The sequence below is a fragment of the Nycticebus coucang genome, chromosome 16, assembly GCF_027406575.1.
Source record: "Nycticebus coucang isolate mNycCou1 chromosome 16, mNycCou1.pri, whole genome shotgun sequence".
Classification (NCBI taxonomy): domain Eukaryota; kingdom Metazoa; phylum Chordata; class Mammalia; order Primates; family Lorisidae; genus Nycticebus; species Nycticebus coucang.
In genome coordinates, this window is record NC_069795.1 from 69,396,562 (window position 1) to 69,423,042 (window position 26,481).

Genomic DNA, 26,481 nt, shown 5'->3' on the forward strand with positions numbered 1-26,481 from the left:
GCCCTGGGTGTGTGGCTATAGGAACGTTTGATTTTCCTTTTCCTATTGTTGCCTATGGGAGGCAGGGTGACTTAATTGCTGGTATTTCTCCACAGCTGAGACTTCAACCTAGAGTAACTGTTTCACTGGGGTCAAACAGAAACCAGCTGAAAACAAGACAAAACCACTTAGCCCCACCACACCAAAGAGGACCCCAGTTTCCCAGGCCATAGCACTGTACGGGTCCTCGACAAAGCTCCAGGTGAAAAATCAAACGATGTCAAACAAACACAGGGCAGAATCAGTGGAAAATCTCTGGTAACATGAATAACCAGAATAGATCAAACCCCCCCCCCCCCCAAGGAAAGATACGGCAGATGTAACTGAAGATCCCATTCATAAACAGCTGGCCGAGATGTCAGAAATTAAACTCACAATTTGGATCGCAAACAAGGTTAATGAAATAGAGAAAAATTTGGAATTAGAAATTCGAGGAGCAATTCAAAACTCAGAATTAGAAATTCGAGGAGAAATTGAAAAGTTGTCTCAAGAATTTAACGAATTTAAAGATAAAACCACCAAAGATTTTGACACACTGAAGGAAGAATTTGCAGCCCTCACAGATATGAAAAATACAGTAGAATCCCTAAGTAACAGAGTGGAGCAAGCAGAAGAAAGGATTTCTGACATTGAAGACAAAGCGTTTGAATGCTCCCAAACTCTCAAAGAGGAAGAGAAATGGAGAGCAAAAACGGATCATTCTCTCAGAGAGCTCTGGGATAATTCGAAGAAGGCTAATAACCGCCTCATTGGAATCCCGTAAAGTGATGAAGTGGCCTCACTGGGCACAGAGGCCCTTCTCCATGAAATTATAAAAGAGAATTTTCCAGACATGCCAAGAAATTCTGAAATTCAGATAGCAGACAATTTCAGAACCCCAGTACGACTCAACCCCAATAAGACATCCCCCAGGCATATCATAATTAACTTCACTAAAGTTAATATGAAGGAGAAAATTCTGAAAGCAGCCAGACGTAAGAAATTCATTACCTACAAAGGGAAGAATATTAGAATGACTGCACATGTCTCTGTTGAAACTTTTCAAGCCAGAAGAGGGTGGTCGTTGACTTTTAATCTCCTAAAGCAAAATAACTTTCAACCCCGGATTTTCTATCCAGCTAAACTGAGTTTCATTTACGATGGAGAAATTAAATACTTTAATGACATTCACATGTTGAAGAAATTTGCCATAACCAACCCAGACCTATACTCCATAATGACCAGACCAATCCTCTACCACAAAAGTAAACTCACTCAGAAACTTTTGTTCAAACTCCAACTTTCACAGTGGTGAAAGGATTGAAAAAAAACTGGATACCCAAAATTTTACCAGACTTAACAATATTCTCCATTAATGTGAACGGCTTAAACTGTCCTCTAAAGAGGCACAGGTTAGCTGACTGGATACAAAAACTCAGGCCAGATATCTGTTGCATACAAGAGTCACATCTTAACTTAAAAGACAAATACAGACTCAGGGTGAAAGGATGGTCATCCATATTTCAGTCAAATGGTAATCAGAAAAAAGAAGGTGTTTCAATTTTATTTGCAGATACAATAGGCTTTAAACCAACAAAAGTAAGGAAGGACAAGAATGGTTACTTCATATTTGTTAAAGGTAATACTCAATATGATGAGATTTCAATTATTAGTATCTATGCACCCAACCAGAATGCACCTCAATTTATAAGAGAAACTCTAACAGACATGAGCAACTTGATTTCCTCCAGCTGCATAATAGTTGGAGATTTCAACACTCCTTTGGCAGTGTTGGATGGATCCTCCAACAAGAAGCTGAGCAAAGAAATCTTGGATTTAAACCTAACCATTCAACACTTGGATTTAGCAGACATCTATAGAACATTTCATCCCAACAAAACTGAATACACATACTTCTCATCAGCCCACGGAACTTACTCCAAAATCAATCACATCTTAGGTCACAAGTCTAACCTGAGTAAATTTAAAGGAATAGAAATTATTCCACGCATCTTCTCAGACCATCATGGAATAAAACTTGAGCTGAGTAACAACAGGAATCTGCATACTCATACAAAAACGTGGAAGTTAAATAACCTTATGCTGAATGATAGCTGGGTGAGAGATGAGATTAAGAAGGAAACTGCCAAATTTCTGGAACAAAACGACAATGAAGACACCAACTATCAGAACTTCTGGGACACGCCAAAGGCAGTTCTAAGAGGGAAATTTACAGCACTGCAAACCTTCCTCAAGAGAATGGAAAGAGAGGAAGTTAACAACTTAATGGGACATCTCAAGCAACTGGAAAAGGAAGAACATTCCAACTCCAAACCCAGTAGAAGAAAAGAAATAACCAAAATTAGAGCAGAATTAAATGAAATTGAAAAACAGAAGAATTATATAACAATCAATAAATCAAAAAGCTGGTTTTTTGAAAAGGTCAATAAAATAGATAAAGCTTTGGCTAACCTAACTAACCAGGAAAAAAACAGTAAAATCTCTGATCTCATCAATCAGAAACAACAAAGATGAAATAACAACAGACTCCTCAGAAATTCAAAACATCCTTAATGAATATTACAAGAAACTTTATTCTCAGAAATATGAAAATCTGAATGAAATTGACCAACAGTTGGAAGCACATCACCTTCCAAGACTTAGCCAGAATCAAGTGCAAATGTTGAACAGGCCAGTATCAAGTTCTGAAATAGCATCAACCATACAAAATCTCCCTATAAAGAAAAGCCTGGGACCAGATGGCTTAACGTCAGAATTCTATCAAACCCTTAAAGAGGAATTATTACCTATATTACTCTACCTGTTCCAAAATGTAGAAAAAGAAGGAAGACTACCCAACACATTCTATGAGGCAAACATCACCCTGATCCCCAAACCAGGAAAAGAATCTACAAGAAAAGAAACTTATAGGCCAATATCACTAATAAATATAGATGCAAAAATATTCAACAAGATCCTAACAAACAGAATCCAGCAACACATCAAACAAATTATATATCATGACCAATTCGGTTTTATCCCAGGGTCTAAAGGCTGGTTCAATATACGTAAATCTATAAGTGTAATTCAGCACATAAACATATTAAAAAAAAAAGACCATTGATGCAGAAAAAGCTTTTGATAATATTCAGCATCCTTTTATGATCAGAACACTTAAGAAAACTGGTATAGAAGGGACATTTCTTAAACTCATGGAGGCCATCTACAGCAAACCCACAGCCAATATCATATTGAATGGAGTTAAATTGGAATCATTTCTACTCAGATCAGGAACCAGACAAGGCTGCTCATTGTCTCCATTGCTTTTTACCATTGTAATGGAAGTTTTAGCCACCGCAATTAGGGAAGAAAAGGCAATCAAGGGTATCCACATAGGGTCAGAAGAGATCAAACTTTCGCTCTTCGCAAATGATATGAATCTATATCTGGAAAACACTAGGGTCTCTACTAGAAAACTCTTAGAAGTGATCAAGGAATACAGCAGCGTCTCAGGTTACAAAATCAACATTCATAAATCGGTAGCCTTTATATATACGAACAATAGTCAAGCTGAAAAAAAGGTAAGGACTCTATTCCATTCACAGTAGTGCCAAAGAAGATGAAATATTTGGGAATTTATCTAATAAAGGACGTGAAAAATCTCTATAAAGAGAACTATGAAACTCTAAGAAAAGAAATAGCTGAAAATGTTAACAAATGGAAAAACATACCGTGCTCATGGCTGGGAAGAATCAACGTTGTTAATATATCCATAGTACCCAAAGCAAGATACAGTTTTAATGCAATAGGGATTATTTTAAAGATACTTTAAAGATCATACTTTAAAGATCTTGAAAAAATAATATTTCATTTTATATGGAATCATAGAAAACCTCGAATACCCAAGACATTACTCAAAAATAAAAACAAAGCAGGAGGAATCATGCTACCAGACCTCAGACTATACTGCAAATCGATAGTGATCAAAACAGCATGGTACTGGCACAAAAACACAGAGGCAGATGTCTGGAACAGAATAGAGAACCAAGAGATGAATCCAGCTACTTACCATTATTTGATCTTTGACAAGGCAGTTAAAAACATTCAGTGGGGAAAAGATTCCCTATTTAATGAATGGTGCTGGGTGAACTGGCTGGCAACCTATAGAAGACTGAAACTGGACCCACACCTTTCACCATTAACTAAGATAGACTCTCACTGGATAAAAGATTTAAACTTAAGACATGAAACTATAAAAATACTAGAAGGGAGTGCAGGGAAAACCCTTGAAGAAATCGGTCTGTGTGAGTATTTTATTAGGAGCACCCTCCCCGGGCAATTGAAGAAGCTTCAAAAATACACTACTGGGACCTGATCAAACTAAAAAGCTTCTGCACAGCTAAGAACACAGTAAGTAAAGCAAGCAGACAGCCCTCAGAACGGGAGAAGATATTTGCAGGTTATGTCTCCGACAAAGCTTTAATAACCAGAATCCATAGAGAACTCAAACGTATAAGCAAGAAAAGAACAAGTTATCCCATTGCAGGCTGGGCAAGGGACTTGAAGAGAAACTTCTCTGAAGAAGACAGGCACACAGTCTACAGACATATGAAAAAATGCTCATCATCTTTAATCATCAGAGAAATGCAAATCAAAAGTACTTTGAGATATCATCTAACTCCAGTAAGATTAGCCTATATCACAAAATCCCAAGACCAGAGATGTTGGCGTGGATGTGGAGAAAAGGGAACACTTCTACAGTGCTGGTGGGAATTTAAATTAATACATTCCTTTTGGAAAGACGTTTGGAGAACACTTAGAGATCTAGAAATAGATGTGCCATTCAATCCTATAATTTCTCTACTAGGCATATACCCAGAAGACCAAAAATCACATCATACAAAGTTATTTGTACCAGAATGTTCATTGAGCTCAATTCATAATTGGTAAGTCATGGAAAATGACCAAGTGCCCATTGGTCTACGAATGGATTAATAAATTGTGGTATATGTACACCATGGAATATTATGCAGCCTTAAAGAAAGATAGATACTTTAACTTTTTCATGTTTACATGGATGGAGCTGGAACATATTCTTAGTAAAGTATCTCAAGAATGGAAGAAAAAGTATCCAATGTACTCAGCCCTACTATGAAACTAATTTATGGCTTTCACATGAAAACTATAACCCAGTTATAACCTAAAAAAAGGGGAAGGGGGAAAGGGAGGGTAAGAAGTGGGGAGGTGGGCGGAGGGGGGGTGATTGGTGGGATTACACCTGCGGTGCATCTTACAAGGATATATGTGAAACTTAGTAAATGTAGAATGTAAATGTTTTAACACAATAACTAAGAAAATGCCAGGAAAGGTATGCTAACCAGTGTGATGACAATGTGTCAAACGGTCTACAAAACCAGTGTATGGTGTCCCATGATCGCATTAATGTACACAGTTATGATTTAATAAATAAGTAAATAAATAAAAGAAAAAAGAAAAAGTTACATCCTGTATGTCATTCCATTAATACAACATTCTTTTTTTTTTTTTTTTTTTTGAGACAGAGTCTCACTATGTTGGCCTTGGTACAGTGCTGTGGCATCACAGCTCATAGCAACCTCAAACTCTTGGGCTTAAGTGATTCTCTTGCCCCAGCCTCCCAAGTAGCTGGGACTAAAGGTGCCCACCACAACGCCTGGCTTTTTGTTGTTGTTGTTGTAATTGTCATTGTTGTCTGGCCGGCCTGAGCTGGGTTCAAACCCGCCAGCTCTGGTGTATGTGGCTCATGCCTAGCTGCTGAGCTTTAGGCACCAAGCCTAATATAACATTCTTGAAAGAAAAAAAGTATAGAAATGGAGAACAGATTAGTGGTTGTTGCCAGAGGTTATTCTGGATGCTAGGGGTAGAAGGATGGCAAAGAAAGAAGTCCTTACAAAAGGGCAATAGGAGGATCTTTGTAATGCTCTACATAATATTACTGTTGTGGTGGACAGCATAAAACAGTCTGTATCCTTAATAAACTTTGTACAGCAACTATGAAAATGTACCTCTTAGATATCCCATACACAGGCAAGGAACAGCATCAGAATTACCAAACTCATTCTTTCTTTGGGGCTGAGCCAAGCTTCCCATGGGCTATTCCCAGACAGCAACTAAGCATGGCAGGCATACTTAATGGAGGTCTTTTCCAGGAAGAAACCTGACTTCTCCAGCAGGACAATTTTGGTTTGAGGACTCCCGTACGCCATGCTATTACTTTCTTAGAGCTATACTTACTCTCAGTATAAGACATCTCCTATCTATCCAACGTGCTATCTTTCTCTTCCACCTACACGAGTTTTAGCTTCCGTTTTGTAATGACAAGTTTCCATAATGCAAGGAATGTTGCTATACATGGCACAGATAAAGATTACTACCTGTTTCAGTTGCCTCTCAGTTTTATTAGTGAATAGATTTTCCACAAATGACTTAAATAGCCATATAAATACAAATAATTAGGTGCCTGAAAATACACTACTAAATTTAAGAGGAAGCTAAACAAATAGGAAATGAAACCCACATAAATAGCAGTTCATAGTTCAGCCCCCTAAATATAAAGACAATACAGCTTAGTTATAAGAAGTTTTAAAACTTACAAAATGTTCTCATAATACTTTGTTTTATTTGATTCACATAATACTGAAGAAGAGAAACAAAATACAGTAATACTTATTGAGCTCTTTTACAAAGAGCTGGGCCACCAAACACTGGGCCACAGTGTGATGTAAACGTTCCTAATTCTATATGAAATCAGCACATTGTACCCCATAAATGCATTAATGTATACATGATCTATGTATTTATGATTTAATAAATAAACAAACAAACAAACATTGGGCCAGAGCACTGCTGTGGTAATACTTTTCCCATTTTATAGATAATTAAAACTGAGGCTTATAAAATTAATGGATATGCTCAAGCTTTGAAAATTAAGTAGTGCAGCAAAGTCTTCCTCCTCTAGTTTCTTTCCAGAATATATTCAGAGAATAATTATATTCTAAGAATCAAAAACAGCCATTTATCTTTTCTCACTCTCCAAAATGGTTTACATTAAAAGCAGGACTTCACTTTCAGAACAACAGTAATACTACACATCCGGAACAAAACAGAGCAACAGTAATACATCACATCCCCATTTCCACATCCGAACGACAGAACAAGTGAAATTAAGTAGGAGACCTGAAACCTATCACTTAGCTCAAGGAAGAACTAAGATTAAAAGTTTATGAAGCTAAAATTACTAATTAATTAAAAATGCAACTTACTGATTTTCAAATTGGAAAAGCCAGTTTCAACAACCACAACTGGATGTGGGATAGGGTAAGCTTTTGCCCATAGCAATAGTAAGGTCTCCCACTTTAATTTGGTACCTAGATGAACTGTACCCCTACACAAGCATTTTCTATCACAAGTACTTCCAAACTGCCCAAGTGAGGCATTTAGTTAGGTCACAGTATAATGGTCACAGAGGGAAAAAGCCATTCAAATTGTAGATAAAATAATACTGAAATGAAGCTTCTTATACTAGAAATTATTTTAAAGCCTCATTGTCTTACAGTTTTATGTGACTACTGACATAGGGATAATTATTCTTGGTTTTCTTTTTATTTCTGACCTCTTTTCTTTTCACCAAAACAAACTGCCTCTCTCTGCCCACTAGGAGGTTCAGTAGGTTAGTTCATTTAATAGGTCAAGGAGAAGATCCTATTCTAACCTTTTGCTGGAAACTCATTATTATTGAATACAATGTCAAGCAGCAACTATATAAATGGAAGATGTTAAATTATGGATTTTTAAGTTGTAAGAGAAATTCCTATTTTATGATAATAAAAAGAAAAAAATGGTCAATTTATCAGATTTTATTTTCTGGCCACAATCATCTATTAACAGTTAACATTAAGGAAGGAAAACAAGAATAATTAAATTCCACGAAAGAAGGGTGATATGATAATGGCAAGAACTGAGCTTGTTGTAAGGCAATCTACCGTAAGGGGACGAGAGGGGAGAGAAGAGAGGATAGAAAAACCATAGACCACATGCAGTAAGAACAAACATGAGAAATATCAAAAGCTTGCATAAGTAAAACTAAAAGATACAAAAGCTGATTTGAACAAATGAAACACACTTGTTATTCCTAGATAAGATAATTCAACAAACAAGTCAGTTCTTCTCAAATTAATTTATAATACCAACAAGCTTTTCTTATGGAGTTAGATAAATCAGATACCAAAGTTCATATGGAAAAATTAACATGGAAAAATAGGTAGAAAACACCAAAAAGTAAGTCTACAAGGATGGATTAGCCTTCTGAAATGTTAAAACATTTTACAAAGCCTCTGTAATTAAAACAATATGACAGTGACACAGGAATATGTAAACAGCCTAGTGGAATAAATTAAGTTCAGAAACAGACCCAAGTACATGTAGAAATGTAGCATGTAAATGACATGTTACATCTTAAATCTCTGGAACAAAGATGGCCTTTCTAATAAATGGTACTCAGACAATTGATAAATGATTTAGAAAAGATAAAATTAGATCACTAGCTCATAGCATACACAGGAATAAACTCCATAAACACAGGAATAAAACCCAAAGGATAAGGATAATGGATAAGGAATCTACATGTAAAAAATGAAACTTTAATAACTACTAGAAGAAAATGTAGATGAATTTCTCTTTAATTTGAGTATAACAGAAAGGCTTTCTAATCATAACACAAAATACTGCTAAAAGAACAATACAACTGCATAAGGTGAGGAGAAGGTGACTCTTACATGGCACAAGACTACCATATACAAAGTAAAATCCAACATATGTCACAGCTAAGGAGTATTTCCATAACAAAACACTCTCTAGAGTTTATGAGAAAAACTCCAAAACCTATTTTTTTTAAATGTCCCCGGAAGACAATTCACATGTACTCATAAAAACAAATAAAATGGATCTTGAACAGATGAAAAGATGTTTAAATGTACTCAAAAAGAATTCAAATTAAACCTACACTGAATTACCATTTCTTGTCTATTAGATTAGCAAAAATTGATAAAGCAATGTAACTTTTATAAGCAAATTATAAAGAAACAGGTACTCATATTAATGGAAAAATGCAAATTGGCATAAATCTTACAGAGGGGAATTTAGTAATACTAAGGAAAACCACGTATGTTTATATTTTGACTCAGCAGTCCTACTTCTATTAATTTACTCTGATATGACACCTCTAATACAAAAACACATATGCACAATGTACTTCATAACTGCCTTCTTTAAATTTGAAAATATTGAAAATGACTTAAATATTCATAAGAAAGTGATTAAATCAACTATGCAATACTATGCAGCTATACAAAGGATGATAAAAATCTATGAACTGATATGCAATGATTTCCAGGAAATATAACTAAGAGAAAAAACAAAGTATAAAAGAGTATCTTTAATATGCTACCTTCTGTGGAAGAAAGAAATCAAGAAATTACATATTTCCAATCATTTGTGTAAAACAAATCCAGAAAAAGTAATAAACCAGAATATAGTAAGATTGGCAATCTATAGGGAATGAATGGAAATAGAACAGAAGGAATAGAGAGAGAATGACACTTGTATTTTTCTGACTTTGGAACTGTATTTGTGTTTCACAGTATAAAAACAAATAAAAATTTTTTAAATCAAAAAGAACGAGGATAAAGTTCCAAGAAGAGATACAGAGACAGATGAATCAAATTACATGAAGTGAATAACCTAACTATGCTATAGGAAAAAATTTAAAGAAAAAGAAAAAACTAATCAAAACTTTTTGAACAAAATATTCAGGCTATATGCTCTTCATTGGAAAGACAAAAAACAAGTGTAAACAAACAGTAAAGTCTCAGGAGGTCCCAACTCTGCCCCAGGGTTATCAGTTATAAAACTACTTTGTAAATTCTAGGAGTGAGGAAATAAGAAAATATATTGTGGATAATGGTAACCAAGATTTTCACTTTTGGAAAAGGAATTACAAATATAGTAAGAGGGAAGCTAGAGTGAACTCTATGGTGTTGCCCTGAAATTGAAAGTATGAAGTTTTAATAGAAAGAAATATAGAAAAATGCACATGAGAATAGGTACACACACACACACACACACACACACACACACCCACCCATAGCCCCTTACTGTTTAGCTCTTTTGGCTAAGAGGACTTAGACTCAGTTTGAAAGGGCTTTTACTGGCCAAATCTGAGGCAATTTGAATATCGAAATAAATGACTGGAAGATATAACATATTTAATAAGAGTTGATGAGTCCATCTGATACATACAAATAAATAAATAAATAAATAGAGGAGAAAGGAAAGGTCTTTCTTCCTTATGATCCTTAGGAGTAGAAATTAATAAAGGAATAAAAAAATTAGAAAGCCATTAGTAGCCATTATTAGAATAACTGATTCTAACAAGATTCATCAATGAATCCTAAAACTGGCTGGTATAAGTTTGTTGAAAAATAGGTTATTTACATATTCTAAAAGTATTTCTCCACAAAGAGAAAAATAGTAGCTCTACAGTAAAGAAAACTAGCAGACAGTACTAAGACGTCAATATAATCAGTAATAAGACAAGCAGGCATTATGGCCCTCCAGAGATTATGCATTAAGAACAAAACATCATTTCTATGGATTCCTGCAAAAAAAACAAATATTCCGAATCTAATTATGAAGAAACATTAGACAAACCCTAATAACAGGCTATACTGTTCAAAATGCGAATGTCATGAAAGACAATGAGTGAGGAACTATTCCTGGTATAGAAGACTATAGGTATATGACAAGTAAATACGTGGCCCAGGATTTTCTATAGCTGTAACAGACATTACTGGATCAACTGGAGATACTTCAATAAGGTCTGTAGATTAGATAGTAGTACCACATAAATGATAATTTCCTTATCTTTATAACAATTCTGTGGTTATGTAAGCAAATGTTACTGAATTTGGAAAATACACATTGCCAATTTAGGCACAAAGGGGCATCATACTTAAAAGGTACACTCAAATATTTCAGGAAATAAAATGTGTGTATACAGGAAGAAAGAAATAATAAAGAAAATAATAATTTGATAAATGTTAATGTTAGAAATAGCCAGACGAAAGAACAAAGGAAATTCTTTGTATTATATGATAATTTTAAGCCTGAAATTATACAATAAAAAGTCTCAAGAACCAAATGATTATGTATAGGAAAGTAATTTTTAAACTATAAGATGTTATGTGAATACTTCAAATAGATCATTAGACAAATCTGTCTTTATTAAATTAATTGGTCACACACCCACACAACTCTAGAATGGGGTAAACCACAAATTTCAAGTGTCAGTTATTCTTAAACCATGGTCCCTAACTCTGGACACCTTCCCCACTAAAACACGAAAAAGGGGCTGGGCATGCTGGTGCAGCACCTATAGTCACAGCCTCTAGGAAGGCTGAGGCAGGAGAATAGCTTGAGTCTAGGTGTTCTAGACTATATAGTGTGCTATACTGACCGGGGGTCCATACTAAGTTAGGAATCAGTATGGTGACCTTCCTGGAACTGAGGACCAACAGGATGCCTAAGAAGTGGTGAGCTGGCCCAGGTAAGAAACTCCAGCACTGATCAGTAGCGAGATCATGCCTATGAATAGTTGATGCACTCCTGAGCAACACAGCAAGACCCCCATTTCTTAAAAAAAATAAAATAAAATAAAGAGGCTATGCACAGTAGCTCACACCTGTAATCCTAGCACTCCGGGAGACCAAGGTGGGTAGAATGCTTAAGCTCAGGAGTTTGAGACCAGCCTGACCAAGGGTGAGACTCCATCTCTACTAAAAACAGAAAAACTATAGCCAGGTGTTGTGGCAAGTGCCTGTAGTCCCAGCTACTCCAAGGCTGAGTTTAAGAGGATAGCTTAAGTGCAAGAGATTGAGGTTGCTGTGGGCTATGATGATGCATGGCACTCTACCCAGGGCAAGAGAGTGAGACTCTGTCTCAAAAAAAAGACTAAATCATAATGAAACATTAGACCTCCTATACCTTAACACTGAATCACGGCTCTCTTCCCCTATCAATACAAATACATAAAAAGCAGTTTTTTAAGACTAATGATGTACCATAAGGGGAAAAGTTGTATCACTGCTTCATGCTACACATTAAAATGTAATTCCAGAAGGACTAAAAAAAAAAGTTAAAATAAATAAAAACTAAAATCCTTGGAAAAAAGAGATTTATAAGCAAAACAGGGAAAGCTCTTTCTCAGCATGACGCCAAAGCCCAAATCAACATCTAAATAGCAGTTATCATAAGCAAAATCAAAACAAATTGATACTATTTTTTTCTCACTTTAAGATGGTTCATTTTCTTCTGGAGGGAGCTTCTAGGATGGCCCTCAAAGACACCTGCCCCAGGGTATTCACATTTATGTGCAGTCACCTCACCCTTCTGATATTAGGTTATAAATAGACTGTGGCATCTATCCTGGGCTTGCTCACTATTTCTCCTTTGGATTACTTGCCATGGGGGAATGCTAGCTGCCAAGACATGAGAAAGCATGGCAAAGAAATAAAGTGCCAGTAAACCACATGAGTAAATTTGGAGGCAGGTATTTCCCCCCCTCCAGCTAAGCCTTTAGATGACACTGCAGCCTCTGCTGACACCTGAATTATACACGGTCCTGTGAGATATCCTGGGCCAGACGTTCCCAGCCTGGATTGCTGGCCCATGGAAGCACTGAGATAATAAAATGTTCATTGTTTACATCATTAAGTGTTCTGAATAATGTGTACCATTAGTACTATGAGATTGGTAATGTTATTTGGATAAGGAAACCAATGTGTTATGCAGCAATACACAGCTAATACAATCCTTAACAAATGAGGAAGACATCCTAAAAAGGGTCACAGTATGTGAAATGATGTTGTAAATTAAAATAATTTTTCACTTACAGAATTGAATGTAAAAATATTCTCAATATCTACAGACTATAAAGGAAATAAATATTATGCATACTCAAATAATATGCACTTAAATTGATAGAAATCTATCTGAAAGGCAGCCTGTATCAAGATTTAAATGCTAAAATTCTGATAAAGTATATATATGCACTGTTTGATAAAGAAAACACCCTCAATAGCTAATGATCAAATAATGACTCAAATTTATACCATAAAATATATTACAACCATTAAAGGATGAAATAAAACTGATCTCCCTCTTTTTTTCTTGAGGGGGGACAGAGAAGGTGTAGTTTAATACTGTGACAAAAGAAGTCTGATGCCCTGAGAATTGATACTACAATACTGAGTGAGGATTAATATTGTGAGAGAGAAAGAAAGGGGAAAGGTTTAACATAGTGATGATAAAATGTAGTAGGGCAGACTGTGGAGTCAGACTGTTTAGAGTCAAATCCTTACCCATCCAGCCACTTACTTGTGACCCTGGATAAGTTAATTTGAATTTCTTTATACATAGGTTTTCTTATCCAAATAGTAACAGTATCAATCTCACAGTATTAATGATAAAATTATGTAAAACTACTCATATAAAAAAATACATATAATAAGGATTTGGTAAGCATTTGCTATTATCATTAACTACTAATCCAAAAAAGTTGAATATGTGTGTATTTGAGAGACAAATATAATGACAATGAAGATACTGTTATGAATAAAATATGGAATTTCCTAGTTTATGAACAATAAAGGTTCAAGGAATTTAAAATAGCAAAACTCCCATGGCTTGCTGGAATCATCCAGGAAATTTCAGAGGGAGAATTTGACTCGAGTCTTTATATATGCAAATGATTTAAATAGGAGAAGAATGGAAATAATAGAAAGAATAAAAGCAGGGAAGTCATAAAGAAGAACATATTTCAAGGATAGTGATGTAGAAAGTTTATAAAGCTGAATATGTGGAAAACAGGGACAACTACGGCAATTTCTGAGTATACAGGTAAACTAGGAAGGTTTTATTTTCGAGGTTAGTAAGCACCATAGAAGGGTTGTATGCAGAAGGAGCATGACCAAGCAGAACTAGGATTATTCTAATGTTAGCATACAAAAAAGACTGAAAGGGAGAAGACCAAGAGGTAGAGGCTTACTAGTGATTAAGCTGAACAATGACAGGGCCTGACCAGAAAAGTTGTGATGACAGTGATGAGAAAGGGAAAGAAAAAAATCTATCAGCAAGGCAGTGAGAAGGAAAAAGAAAAAATCAACTAAGTTTGACAATGATTGGTGAAAGAATGAAATATAAAAGACCCTCTGTAAGTTGACCACCCAAGGAACTGTAACAAACTAGACACCAAATGAAGGTAGTCAACATAAGGAAGTAGGTCTAATGTACCAATACATACACGTAGTGTATGTCTAGTGTATGAAAATTAGGTCAATTTAAGGAGTTGGTCAGTGTAGGAAGGTGGTCAACTATGCAAGTTCTATGTATGAATGACAGAGTGAATGATAAAACCATGAGAAGGAAAAAGCAAATCTGAAGGTCTGGAAACCAACAGGAAGGATTTCCACTGGGTCCTGAAAGTGAAGTCAGGCTTAGATAAGATGCTTAGCCAATTTGAGATAACAATGCAACATTCAGATATTAAGATCCACTGGGCATTTGGCAACGTAAGACGAGTACTTAGAGAAGTGGTGAGAATCCGAAACAAAAACTAAAGAATTAAAAAAAAATTTTTTTACAAGAAAAGCTTTTCTAGATGGTTTAGAGCAGATAGACGCTAGACTGTATGCTATTTCAAAGCTGCAATCATCTTTCTCTTTATATTTCCTAGTGTTTAGCATTGGTCTTAACACATAGGAGGCTTTCAGGAAAATGTTAATAGAGGTGGACAAAGAAGGGAGCAAGACTACATAGCTTGTTAATGACAAAGCTTTGACTGCAACCTAATTTTCCTGATTCTTTCCAGTATACCACAAGATAAGAGATAACATCTGAGCTTCCATATGTAGGATCCCCTAATGAAAAGGTGTAAGAAGTGAAAATAAATGACAAGAACTGAACTTTGGGATTGTTGGTTTCTAGAAACAGAAGGAAAAGAAACAAGGAAAAATAGCAAAGGAAAGTAATAGTTATGGGGGGAAATGGATAGTGTTGTGCCATGGATTAAAGGAAATGTTTCAAGAAAGGAAGCATAATCAACTATCAAATGTTCATATGCTACAGACAGTGCTTCTCTGGTCCCCTATACCAATGAGGCAAAAGACCAAACGAAATCACTTTTTTTTTAAAGTATAAATTAAGAAATTTTAACTTACCTTTCACAGGATTTTAAATACATGTGTCATTCAAAGTAGTGGTTACAAAAGTAATATTGCGATCTTCAGTAAATTTTACCTCTATGAAATACCAAACTAGAAATCATTAAAGTCGCTATAGTAGTTGGGTTAAACAAAAATTGGCACAACAGCTGAAATCTGAAGCACAAAGAAGCAATTGAAAAAATAATAATTTACGGGACATGTATTACAACAGCCACAAATACAACAGAACTTCTGTAAGTTGATCATGCAAGTGTCTGAAACAAACTGTCAATATACAGAGGTGGTCAACATAAGGAACTACATGTGGTGCATGTTCAGTCTATGAAAATTAGGTCAACTTGAGGTGGTCAATGTAAGGAGGTGGTCAACTGTATATGAAACACCAGAGGTCTTACCTTAAATCTTTTGTCCTGCAACACTTTCTTGATGGCAACCAGTTCTCCTGAATCACAAAGTTTGGCTTGATATACCACACCAAATGACCCATTTCCAATCACTTTAGTATCTGTATAGCTGACTTCTTGTGGCCTGTCCGGACCCTGCCCAGGAGTTGCCACCACTGTGGTCACCTTGCTGCCATCCTTGTCTCCTAAAGAAAGAAAGGAATTTTTAAAAAAACAACTGTAAAAAAATAAATTGAGAAAATTGCCAAAATATACAAAGTAAACTATATTCTTCACTACAAATTATTTTTAAATGCTCATCTTAGCTTATCACATAGAATTATCAGTTGTTTCGATTGTAAGTAATTTTTTATTCTCCATTTATTCATTCTATATAACAGACACCATGTTTAGTTTTCATATATGAGTTCATTTCATAAAACAACAACCTCATGAAGTAGATAGTATTGCTCCCATATTAAAGATAATGAGAACAATGTTAAATTTGCCCATGGTCAAATAGCAAACAGTAAATCCATCAGTGTTTGACCTTATCTGTTCAACTCTAAAGATCCTAGTTCTTTCCTCAAGGCCTCCTTTTTTTTTTTTTTTTGCAGTTTTTGGCTGGGGCTGGGTTTGAACCCACCACCTCCAGCATATGGGGCCAGCGCCCTACCCCTTTGAGCCATAGGCACCGTCCTCTCCTTTTTTTTTTTTTTTTTTTACATGAAATATATACAACTGAAATGTCTAATATTCCAATTTCATTGCTTTGAGAAGGTAAACATTTTCAGTGTTTCCACCCATGTAGCTTTTTCTTTTCAATAAGGTAGCAGAATCCCTCTTCTAGTAAGGTCAGATGAAGAATGTTAATTTGATATTAAGAGATACAGAACTGTAAAGAAATAAATCCATTCTGAACTGAGCCCCATTTATAAAGTAGCTCACTGGCTCTGGGGTCTCTGTTCATTCATAGCCACCTCCTTTCCTTTTTGCCTTCACTTATCCCTGGTAGTAATTCAAAGCCTATCGTCAATTCAAGCTCAAGATCCACAGGCTACTTGACTAGGTATGGTCCACAATTACCACCTTTCCTTTGAATGCTTAAACTATTCCCAACAATATTATGCTACCTCACAGCTGATCTTAAAAGAGTATTAAATTGCCCTTTAAAGTTTTCAGAATCAAACATATTCTACAGACTAGAATCATCCTGAAATAATTACGTCTTCTTCCTCTTCACTCTCCCCTGACAAATTTAGAATCAATTCTCAATACATTAAAAGGCCTTAGGCTCACTGATTGATTGTATTTTTTCCTCTGCTACTCTTCTATAATTATCAATTTTATTCTTAAAATGGTAATTGAATTCATACTAATTTGGAAAAGTAATATAATACATTATCTTCTAACCAAAAATAAATTGATAAATATATATCCAAATGGTAGCATAATATAACCAATTTTTATATCCATTTAAATTCACAGAAGTATCAATATAGACAAAAGCCAATAAACAAGATAGCCTTCATGACAAATTCAAAAGCAATGGTGATTCCTACATAAGATTAGTACGTGAATTACAGGCAGTCATTGCATATCATATCTTTAGTTCCAAGGCAAAATACACAGACATGATTAAATAAGCACAAATCCAACAGTACTTTTGTATAAAGAATTCAAATCTTGCCAACCGTACCATTTTTATTTATGACAGCATTACATACTCTTTAAGTGCATATAAACCTTAGCATAGGTCTTACCCCCAGTAAAATCTAAGATATATTTGCTAAAAACCTAGTTTAATCTAATCTGAGCTCTAAATTACCATGCCTTGCATGAAAAAAATCTGTTAACCTTTACATAGATTAACAACTTTGCAGGTTGACTATAAACCCTACCATAAATTCTTTTCTTTCTCATTTGCAAAATAACCTTTCTTTACTTTAACAGTCCTCAAGAAAATCAATCTTCTAATCTTAAAGGAACAGATCCAGAAAGGTCAGAACCAGAAAAAGAAAAGATTAAAATCCAAGGTAGTGATCTTGTCCTTATAATCCAAAAAGGCTGAAGTGATTTCACAGTCTGACTCTTCACTGGATAACGCAAGTCAAAGCCACTGACACCAAGAAAATATTTCAAGAATTTTCAATTAATAATTTCACAGAAAAAGTTGCCTGCAAAATTTCACAGGTGTAATTCACAAAAGATTACCTTAATTAACATAAACTAAGAGATGTTAAAGATGGCTGCTGCACTCCACAATTTTAACTGAAAGAAACTATCTGGGTACAATCAAAAATTATGCTTTTCTACTGCATAACCATATTTCAATAAGGAAAACAAAAGCCATGGCTTTACTTGCTCTAGTAAGAGAACTGAAGCAAGAAATAACCATTTGTAATGACTTTCCCTACTTTCCTCCTCAAGTTGTACTTCTAAAATTGCCTTTGTATTTTAGGGGTTCAGGAACCAGGTATGAAAACTATCCACCACAACCCTGGGATTTAATACCTCTTCATTCATATTACTAAGCCTGGGAATGTCTATCTCAGCATCATGATTTACAAATGGGAAAAAGTACAAATTAGATAACTCTGCTAAAATATTAAAAGCAGAGTGAAAAGATAAAATAGATCCTATAGGTGTTATAATTGAAAGAGATTCTTGAGGCCTCTTAATTTGGAACTGAGATTTGATGTGAACAAGGACCAATTCTTTTACCCTCTTGTACACAGAGGGCAGAAAAGTACTTACTATCTTAGGAATGAAAAGATTTACTATTCTATTCTCTCTAAAGCAAAGAAACTACTGAGAACTAGTCATAGATTACACTAATAAATGACATCTAGGTATACTTGGAACGATGGCTCTCAGGCTTTCTATAGACTTCAAGAATTGTAAATTTTTATTGAGAAATCATCAATTTCTTCACACTGCTCTACCAGAAATATGAAGTAGTAGTGCTGAAGAGAATAGCTGAGTAATATCAGAGATAATCTGACATGAAGATTAGTAGCTCCATGGAGCAATCAGCAGTTGGTATGCCAAGGAAAAGCACGTCACCATTTGGCATTATAATTAGTCAACTTAGCAAAAAGATAAACAACTACATAAAATTTCACCACTTACAAAGATCTTTCCCATTGATTGTTTCATTTACTTTGATACTTATAATAAATGTAGGGAAATATTATTGTATCTAGTATGCAAACAAAGATAGCAAAACTGTGAGATTAATTTACAAAGCTTTAAGTAGTAGACGTCTTCATATGCCTCACAACATCTATGCTGTATTTTACAACCTTCCTACTACCACTCAAAGACTAACTTCATATGCTTTTCCTTACCACCATCAAAGATAATATTTCTGATAATATAATGTAAAACAACTAGCTCAAGAGTGATAGGAAGTTTGAGAATAAATGTACAAACCTTTACAATTTTCAGGTTTCAAACTATGTACTCCTTATAATGGCAAGAGATATTCCCAGAGATACTTTGGCAACTTTGGGTTCTAAAATTTACCTTTGCAAAAGCATATGAAAAATTAAAGTGTAAAAGCAATTGAATCTATAACATCCGATTTTAATATCTGCTGCTAGATACCAGATTATTTTGAATGATAGAACAAATACAACTTCCAACACACCAAAATACTCCAGAAAAACTAGAAACCAAAACAAATCTGCCTCATTAAAAATAAAAAAGCCCAATACTAGATTCCTCAGAATACATGGAACAGTGATTCTCACACTAATTATATAGCACTAGTCATTGCGATAAAACTGCTCTTCAAAAATGCCACTGTCTCGCAGGTGCTAACAGCAGAACAGTGGAATTAGCTCAGCTCCAGGCCCTCTCTCCGGTCAGAGGACTCCTGGGATCCTGTATTATGACTAGAATCCACTCATACGGTATGAATTTCCTATGTAATTAGAACACAGAATTAAATCTCCTACTGTTTGCCGTAATAGATACATCTTAAATATGTAAGCCATAACAGACTCCTCATGAAGCAATGGAAAGATGGTTTGCAATAGAAAAACCACCATCAAAGGATGTTAAATAAATACAGAGTACAATTTTTATAAAAGCCTTAGTAACTTCAGGCATATCCCCAAATGACACATGTAACCTATTTCTCAATCTCTCAGACATAAGGCTATACCCATAAGCAGCGTCTTCTAGATATATTGCTTAAAGTCTTATCCTTATTCCTCAGATCAAGTCACCCTAAGTGAACAAAGGTAACAATGTGACATAGACTGCATCCAAAGTATGGAGTGAGGAGCCTAAAACCCAAGGGCCACTTCAAGGATGTTTAAATATTTAGGAGGTCTCAGGCACTGACACTCTAATTTTATATGAATGATAAATCTCAAAGTTGAACATACTTTGTTCATTTAACAAAGCCATTTAATTTGATATTTCTTCTCTTAAAGAGAAAAATTCTTATAATCCAGAGATGAAAGATCAACAATGAAAACAATTTTGTAGCTAAAGCTTTTAGAGAATATTAATAAACCATACCAGCAATATAAATCGAGCAAAGCCATGCCATAATCCAAGAAATACACTGATGACCTTGTTGTGAGAAGCTGAGTCTGCAATGGCTGCCTCTATAAAGTCTGCCTTCATTCCAAGAATAAAGTCTCCATGTAGAAACAACAAAGTTAAAAGTCTGCCAACAAAATTCCAGAGAAACTTGCAAACTACCACCGGTAACTATGCAGAAGATACAAAGCGTTTCCAAGACATTTTCTACCTAACAATTGTATTAGTACGAAAAACAGCACTGCCTATCATCCATCATGAAGAGAAGTAACAGATTTTTTAAAGATGTGTAACAATATGGCATTCTAGTGGAAAATATGTAAATTACTCAAAAGAACAAAAACAAATCTTATTTTCGGGTGTGATTAAAATTGTCAGAAGGGGAAATACTAGCCACTTTCAATTTTTCAAATTTTTAAAGTCGAAGTTCAAACAACTCTTTATTCTAAGCAGCCAGCTAAAGAACTTCTAATTAAAGCAAAGATATTCTCCCCAAAATAAACAAAACTGCTAGAAACATGAAAACCATATGAAAATTGATTATCAAAGGAAATAAAAAGGAACTGAGGCCACGGAATCAGAGTTAGATAAATTCTAAAATGAACTTGCTCTTGTCATGAAATAAGGGCTCTACTTTATGACATGGAAGCTCTAGCCAGAGAGTGCAACTGCTCTTTTTTTAAGACAAGGAGTATCAACCAAGCAGGTAAATGAGTCAAATCAATTCTAACAATCAATAGCATGATATAAACTGCAGGGCAATTATCTATGTAAACTTCATGTGATTAAAAAAAAAATCTTTCTAAGAGATCCTCTTCCCTTCATGGTTCATCTCCACACGATTCTAATCTAAGGGATTAGGAAAAATAAAAGAATTACCAAATTTCCTTTGGTGATAGGAAAAGTAAACAAGGAGAGGCACAAGGATTGTCTATTCTGTCACACAAAAGCTGACTTTTTGAGATATTCCCTTGTAGTAATAATATCTAAAAATGGAAAGGAAAACACAGGGTGGCAGAGGACACAGAACACAAAAGATGCCAGAATCCTTTTCAATCACAGGAAGATATCATGCTAAGAAAGGATTAACAAGCATCCATTCTGGAGAACCATAAAATTCCCTACTTTAAAAAAATAAAATAAAATCACTCAAGTTTTTCTCCTCAGAAAAGTGCATAATGGAAAGAATATGGTCTTTGAAGTCATACCAAGGTTTATAATATCTATAAAACAGAGATAACTGTTACTTTATAGGGCTGTGATGATTAAATAACATAGGTTATATAGATTTTGTTTAAGTCCAAGCCAGGTAGTGGGGTTACTCGATAAATTATAGCTTCTCTGAACTTTGAATTATTAGCAGGGGAAACAGAAAACATTATTCTCCTACTCCACTATGCTCTTTTACCACTATGTATGTACCCTACTACAGTGCTTATCACAATATCCTATAATTATTACAAGTCTGGGCCCCTCGCTGTGCTAAGAGCTTTTAGGAAAATCAGACATTATCTGAATCATTTACATTTCCCCATTGCTTATCAGCACAAAGTTTAGCACATTACAAGTGCTCAGCAAATGCTTGCTATTGAATTTATGTAAGAATCATTCAAGCAGAAGAATTGTTAGGATTTGGGAACTAACTATTTCATGCTAAACATAAATAGTGCTTCTGACTTCTTCCTATGCTTAACACTGGTCAGATACAAATCTCTAGGGATAAAGTACATGGAAAGGCCTTTACCAGTAGTAACACAGAATGGAGGAGGGCTTACTGAAAATGCAGGCAACAAGAAGCAAACAAAACAAATGACCCAATTTGTCACAAGTCTATTTATGGATAGGAGAATTATTCTGTTTCATAACACTTTCCCAAATAATTCCAGTTTCTTTGGAGCATCAATGGGTTAAAACTGGACAGGAGACATATCTGAGGTCTTGAATACAATTCATACCCATGTGTATTGAAGCATATTCCTTGAGAACCGTTTTACAATGAGTTTGCAAGCACCACTCACAGTTAGCATAAGAACCACCTGGGAGAGTTTACTAAAAATAAAGATTCTAGAACAGTGGTTCTCAACCTTCCTAATGCTGCAATGTATTTTCATTGTTAAAAAGGGGTCGCGACCTACAGGTTGAGAATTGCTGTTCTAGAATTTTACCCCAAGAAAGCTCACTAGGTCTGAAAAGGGGGTCAGGATCAGGAAACGAGATATATATATATTTTTTTCTTTTCTTTTCTTTTTTTAAATGGATTAGGTCTGGTTTGGGCCAACCACACATTCATTTGATCCTCAACACTGCCTGTTGACAACCCAAATGCTTCCAATGTAAGAGCTCACCCAATTCTGCCTTCCCCTGAAAGATGCAGGTACCACACCACTTAAATCCAAACTGCTTTCCCTATAATACATCATACACATGTTCTTACATACATTTTAAAGTGGAGGTTATTAAACTGGAAACTGTTCTTCAATTTCAAATGGTAAAGGAGAGGAGAAGAGTGACAGAATTTGTTCTCTCCTAGAACACTACTACTTAGTCTAGGTTGGTCTCATATGCTTTATCAATTGAAATTTAACAACTAATATCCAATCCATGAAGGTAACAATCATGTTTATCACATATATGATACATATAAGGGTAACATAAAATATTTGTTCATTTTTAAATGAACAATGAACACATTTCTACAGGCTTCCATTATACTTTAAAAACTACCTAAGGTCTAACAGTCACCAAAATTAAGTACTGCTAATTCCTCTATAGGGATGAGGGCATAATCATCCCCTTGAAATGATTAAGTAATTCAAAAGACTGAGATGAGAATGTAAAGCCAAAATTCACAGATTTGACACTCTTCCGTAGGACCAATTCTGATCACAACACACTATTACCACCTAATATCATAACAAGTAACAAATTTGTGGAGTACTTTAGAGTTTACAAGGCATGTTTAGACCCATTATCACATTTTATCCTGCCCTGTGAACAAGGTAGATGCAATATTAAATCAAGGAGAAAGAAACTAAAGCTCAAAAAATAAGCAAAACAGCCCAAGGTTATATAGTTGACCTTCAACAACACAAGTGTGAAATGCACTGGTCCATTTATACATAGATTTTTTTTTCAACCAAATCAGCAGACCAAAAATACAGTGCTTGTGGCATGTGAAAGGTGGATATATGGACACCCAGCTTTTCATGTGTGTGGCTTCCAGGGTGCCAACTACGAGATTTGAATATGTGCAGACTGCAGGGGTCCTAGAACCACTCCCCCACATATATCAAAGGATAACTATATAGTCACGTTAAAAACTACAACCCAGGTTGTAACAATTCCCAAGTTTAGTATACCTTCCAAAGTTGAAACCAGATCAAATCATTAGTATTCAAAAATAAATCCATAAAAATATAAACTACACATTTATTTAAGAGTCCTCACATCTTTTAATGTAAACTGCAAAAATACCTTTTAATACTATAAACATCTTCATTATAACTGTGATATGAGGCTACCTGAAAGACAAATCATCTAAAATGAGTAAAAAGAGAGCCAGAATTGCCCTGAGGAAAATAAAATCAGTGAACTGATAGCTAACATTGAGCACCTCATCAGATTTATCAGACTACAAAGTATTAATAATAATTCACTGCTTAAAAACAGCTGCTTTTGAAGGAAAAAAGGAAAATTCCCTGCTTTCTTTTATTTTTATTTTTTTGAAGCGGTTTATTCTAAATATAAAACTGGTGACTTAAAATGGGAGCATAACCTTTCTAATCAATAAAAAATAGGAATATAATACATTGCACAATAATTTTAGGAATCTCCTACTAATTTTGCTGAAGTACAATATTTTACTTTTGCTTTTCATAAGTTCAAAGGGTATATATATATCTTAATAATTGAATTTATTAAAGAAAAATACCCCAAATATCTATCAAGCCATTAAATTTTTGGCAGTTGTCTGACATCATGAAGAAACAATTTTAAAACAGTTTATATAAAAATACTAAAGTAGCACAATGCTTCCCCATTCCCAGTTCTAAATACCTTCCAAAGATACCTAGAACCAGTTAGTTATCAACCACCACAAGGACTGCTTAACCCAACAAATTTTCTTCTCATTATCTCCTCTCTGCTTCATCAGGAATCATTCACATAATATGATCTCCCTCTATTCCCTTAAACTTGCATTATGTTTATATCAATTACAAAAACATACATTCTAGGTTATTCTATCTTCCCTTTTTTTTCAAGTCTTAGTTACCTGAAGGATACTCTAGTTTCTCTCACCTACTGTCTTAATTCCAGTCAAGTGCGAAATACCTTACTTAACTACAGTTAAGTGGTTAAGTAAAAGGACTTAACCTTTTAAGTCCTTACCACAGCTGGTAAGCAAAAGGACAGCATTTTTATTCTGTTCCAGTATTAAGAGAAAGTAAGCCATCAACCTATAAGGCAGCAGAAAGGCTGGCCAGCCTCCCACAAATTTCTCTATTCCTCATCTATCTCTGATTAAATCTCTTTATCAATGAAGTACTAGCATGCAGGAGAACTTTTAAAAACTAATTGTTAAGGATGCTTTAATTACTTTAATTACTATTCCAGTGGCAATGTTTCTATTCCAGTAACAAATTTGTGGAGTACTTTAGAGTTTACAAGGCATGTTTAGACCCATTATCACATTTTATCCTGCCCTGTGAACAAGGTAGATGCAATATTAAATTTTCTATTACTGCAATATTACATTTTCTATTACTTTCACTGAAATATGTACATACTTGAGCTAACTATAGCTTCATTAGGCATTTGTGCCATAGCCTGGTAACCTGTTTACATTTTACATATTTATAAAACTTCCTAGGGAAAAATATTCTCTAAAGCTCCTAATTTATGAACACAGTCTATTAGCAAAAGTCTTTCTATATAAAGGGGGGTGGGAAGTGGGATATATACCCGTTACAACTATTTTTCCTAAAATAATTACATCAAATATATTATGCCAATACAATTTTTGTCCAGGTGAAGAGGCAGGTTCATGGTGATTCCTACTCTGCCATCTTTCCAGAAACAACTTAATTATAATGGAGATAGAATATTTCCTAATCACTTTACAAGATTCTCTTTAACTATGGAAAACAAAATAGCCAAGTAATGTCTATCATCAATTTCATTTATGTGGAAAAAAAAATTTCAAATATTATTAGTTTATTATAATTATTACTGCCTGAGTAATAATACATTTTTTAATTACTATAAAAAGAACATGTCTAAGAGAAAAATATATAGGCATATCTCATTTTATTCTGCTTCACAGAACAAATATTGCGTATTTTTACAAATTGAAAGTTTATGGCAACCAGGTGTTAAGCAAGTCTATAGGCACCATTTTCCTAACAGCACTTGTTTACTTTATAGCTCTGTATTACATCTTGGTAATTCTTACAATAATAAAGTTCCAAATATTATATCTGTGATGGTGATCTGTGATCATTTTAATGCTACTATTGTAATTGTTTTAAAGTGCCATGAACCACATCCGTAAGAGGGCAACTTAATTAATGTTGCATGTTCTGACTGCTCATATGGACATTCTCCCACTTCTCTTCCTCTCCTCAGGCTTCCCTATTTGCTGAGACACAATAGTGAAATTAGGACAGTTAATAACCCTTTATCAGCCTCTAAGTGTTCAAGTAAAAATTAAAGTCACAGGTTTTTCACTTAAAATCAAAAGGTAGAAATGACTAAGCTTAATAAGAAAGGCATGTGCAAAGCTCAGACAGGCCAAAAGTTGGGACTCTTGGGCCAGTTAGCCAGGTTGCAACTGCAAATGAAAAGTTCTTAAAAGAAATTACAATTGTTACCCCAGTGAACACATGAATGAAAGGAAAGTGAAAGAGCCTAACTGATGATACAGAGAAAGTTTTAGTGGTCTGGATACAAGATCAAACCAACTACAGTATTTCCTTAAGCCAAAGCCTAATTTAGAACAAGGCCCAAATTCTCCTCAATTCTTTGAAAGCTGAGAGAGGTAAGGAAGCTGCAGAAAAGAAATTCCAAGCTAGCAGAGGAAAGAAACTATCTCCACAGAATAGAAGTGCAAAATGAAGGCAACAAGTGCTAATGTAGAAGCTGCAGTGAGTTATCCAGAAGACTTGGTACACTAGTCAACTTTTATCTAGATGCCATTAAGAACATTT

General features: G+C 34.8%; 1 protein-coding gene across 2 annotated transcripts in view; it reads right to left on the minus strand.

Annotated features, from left to right (window-relative positions):
* Window positions 1-26,481, minus strand: part of GSK3B (glycogen synthase kinase 3 beta) — a 236,684-nt gene that overhangs the window by 142,588 nt on the left and 67,615 nt on the right. For both annotated transcript variants that reach the window (XM_053564177.1, XM_053564176.1), the window contains exon 2: window positions 15,731-15,924. In XM_053564177.1, coding sequence (XP_053420152.1) covers window positions 15,731-15,924 — 194 coding nt within the window. The remainder of the gene's footprint in view (window positions 1-15,730; window positions 15,925-26,481) is intronic.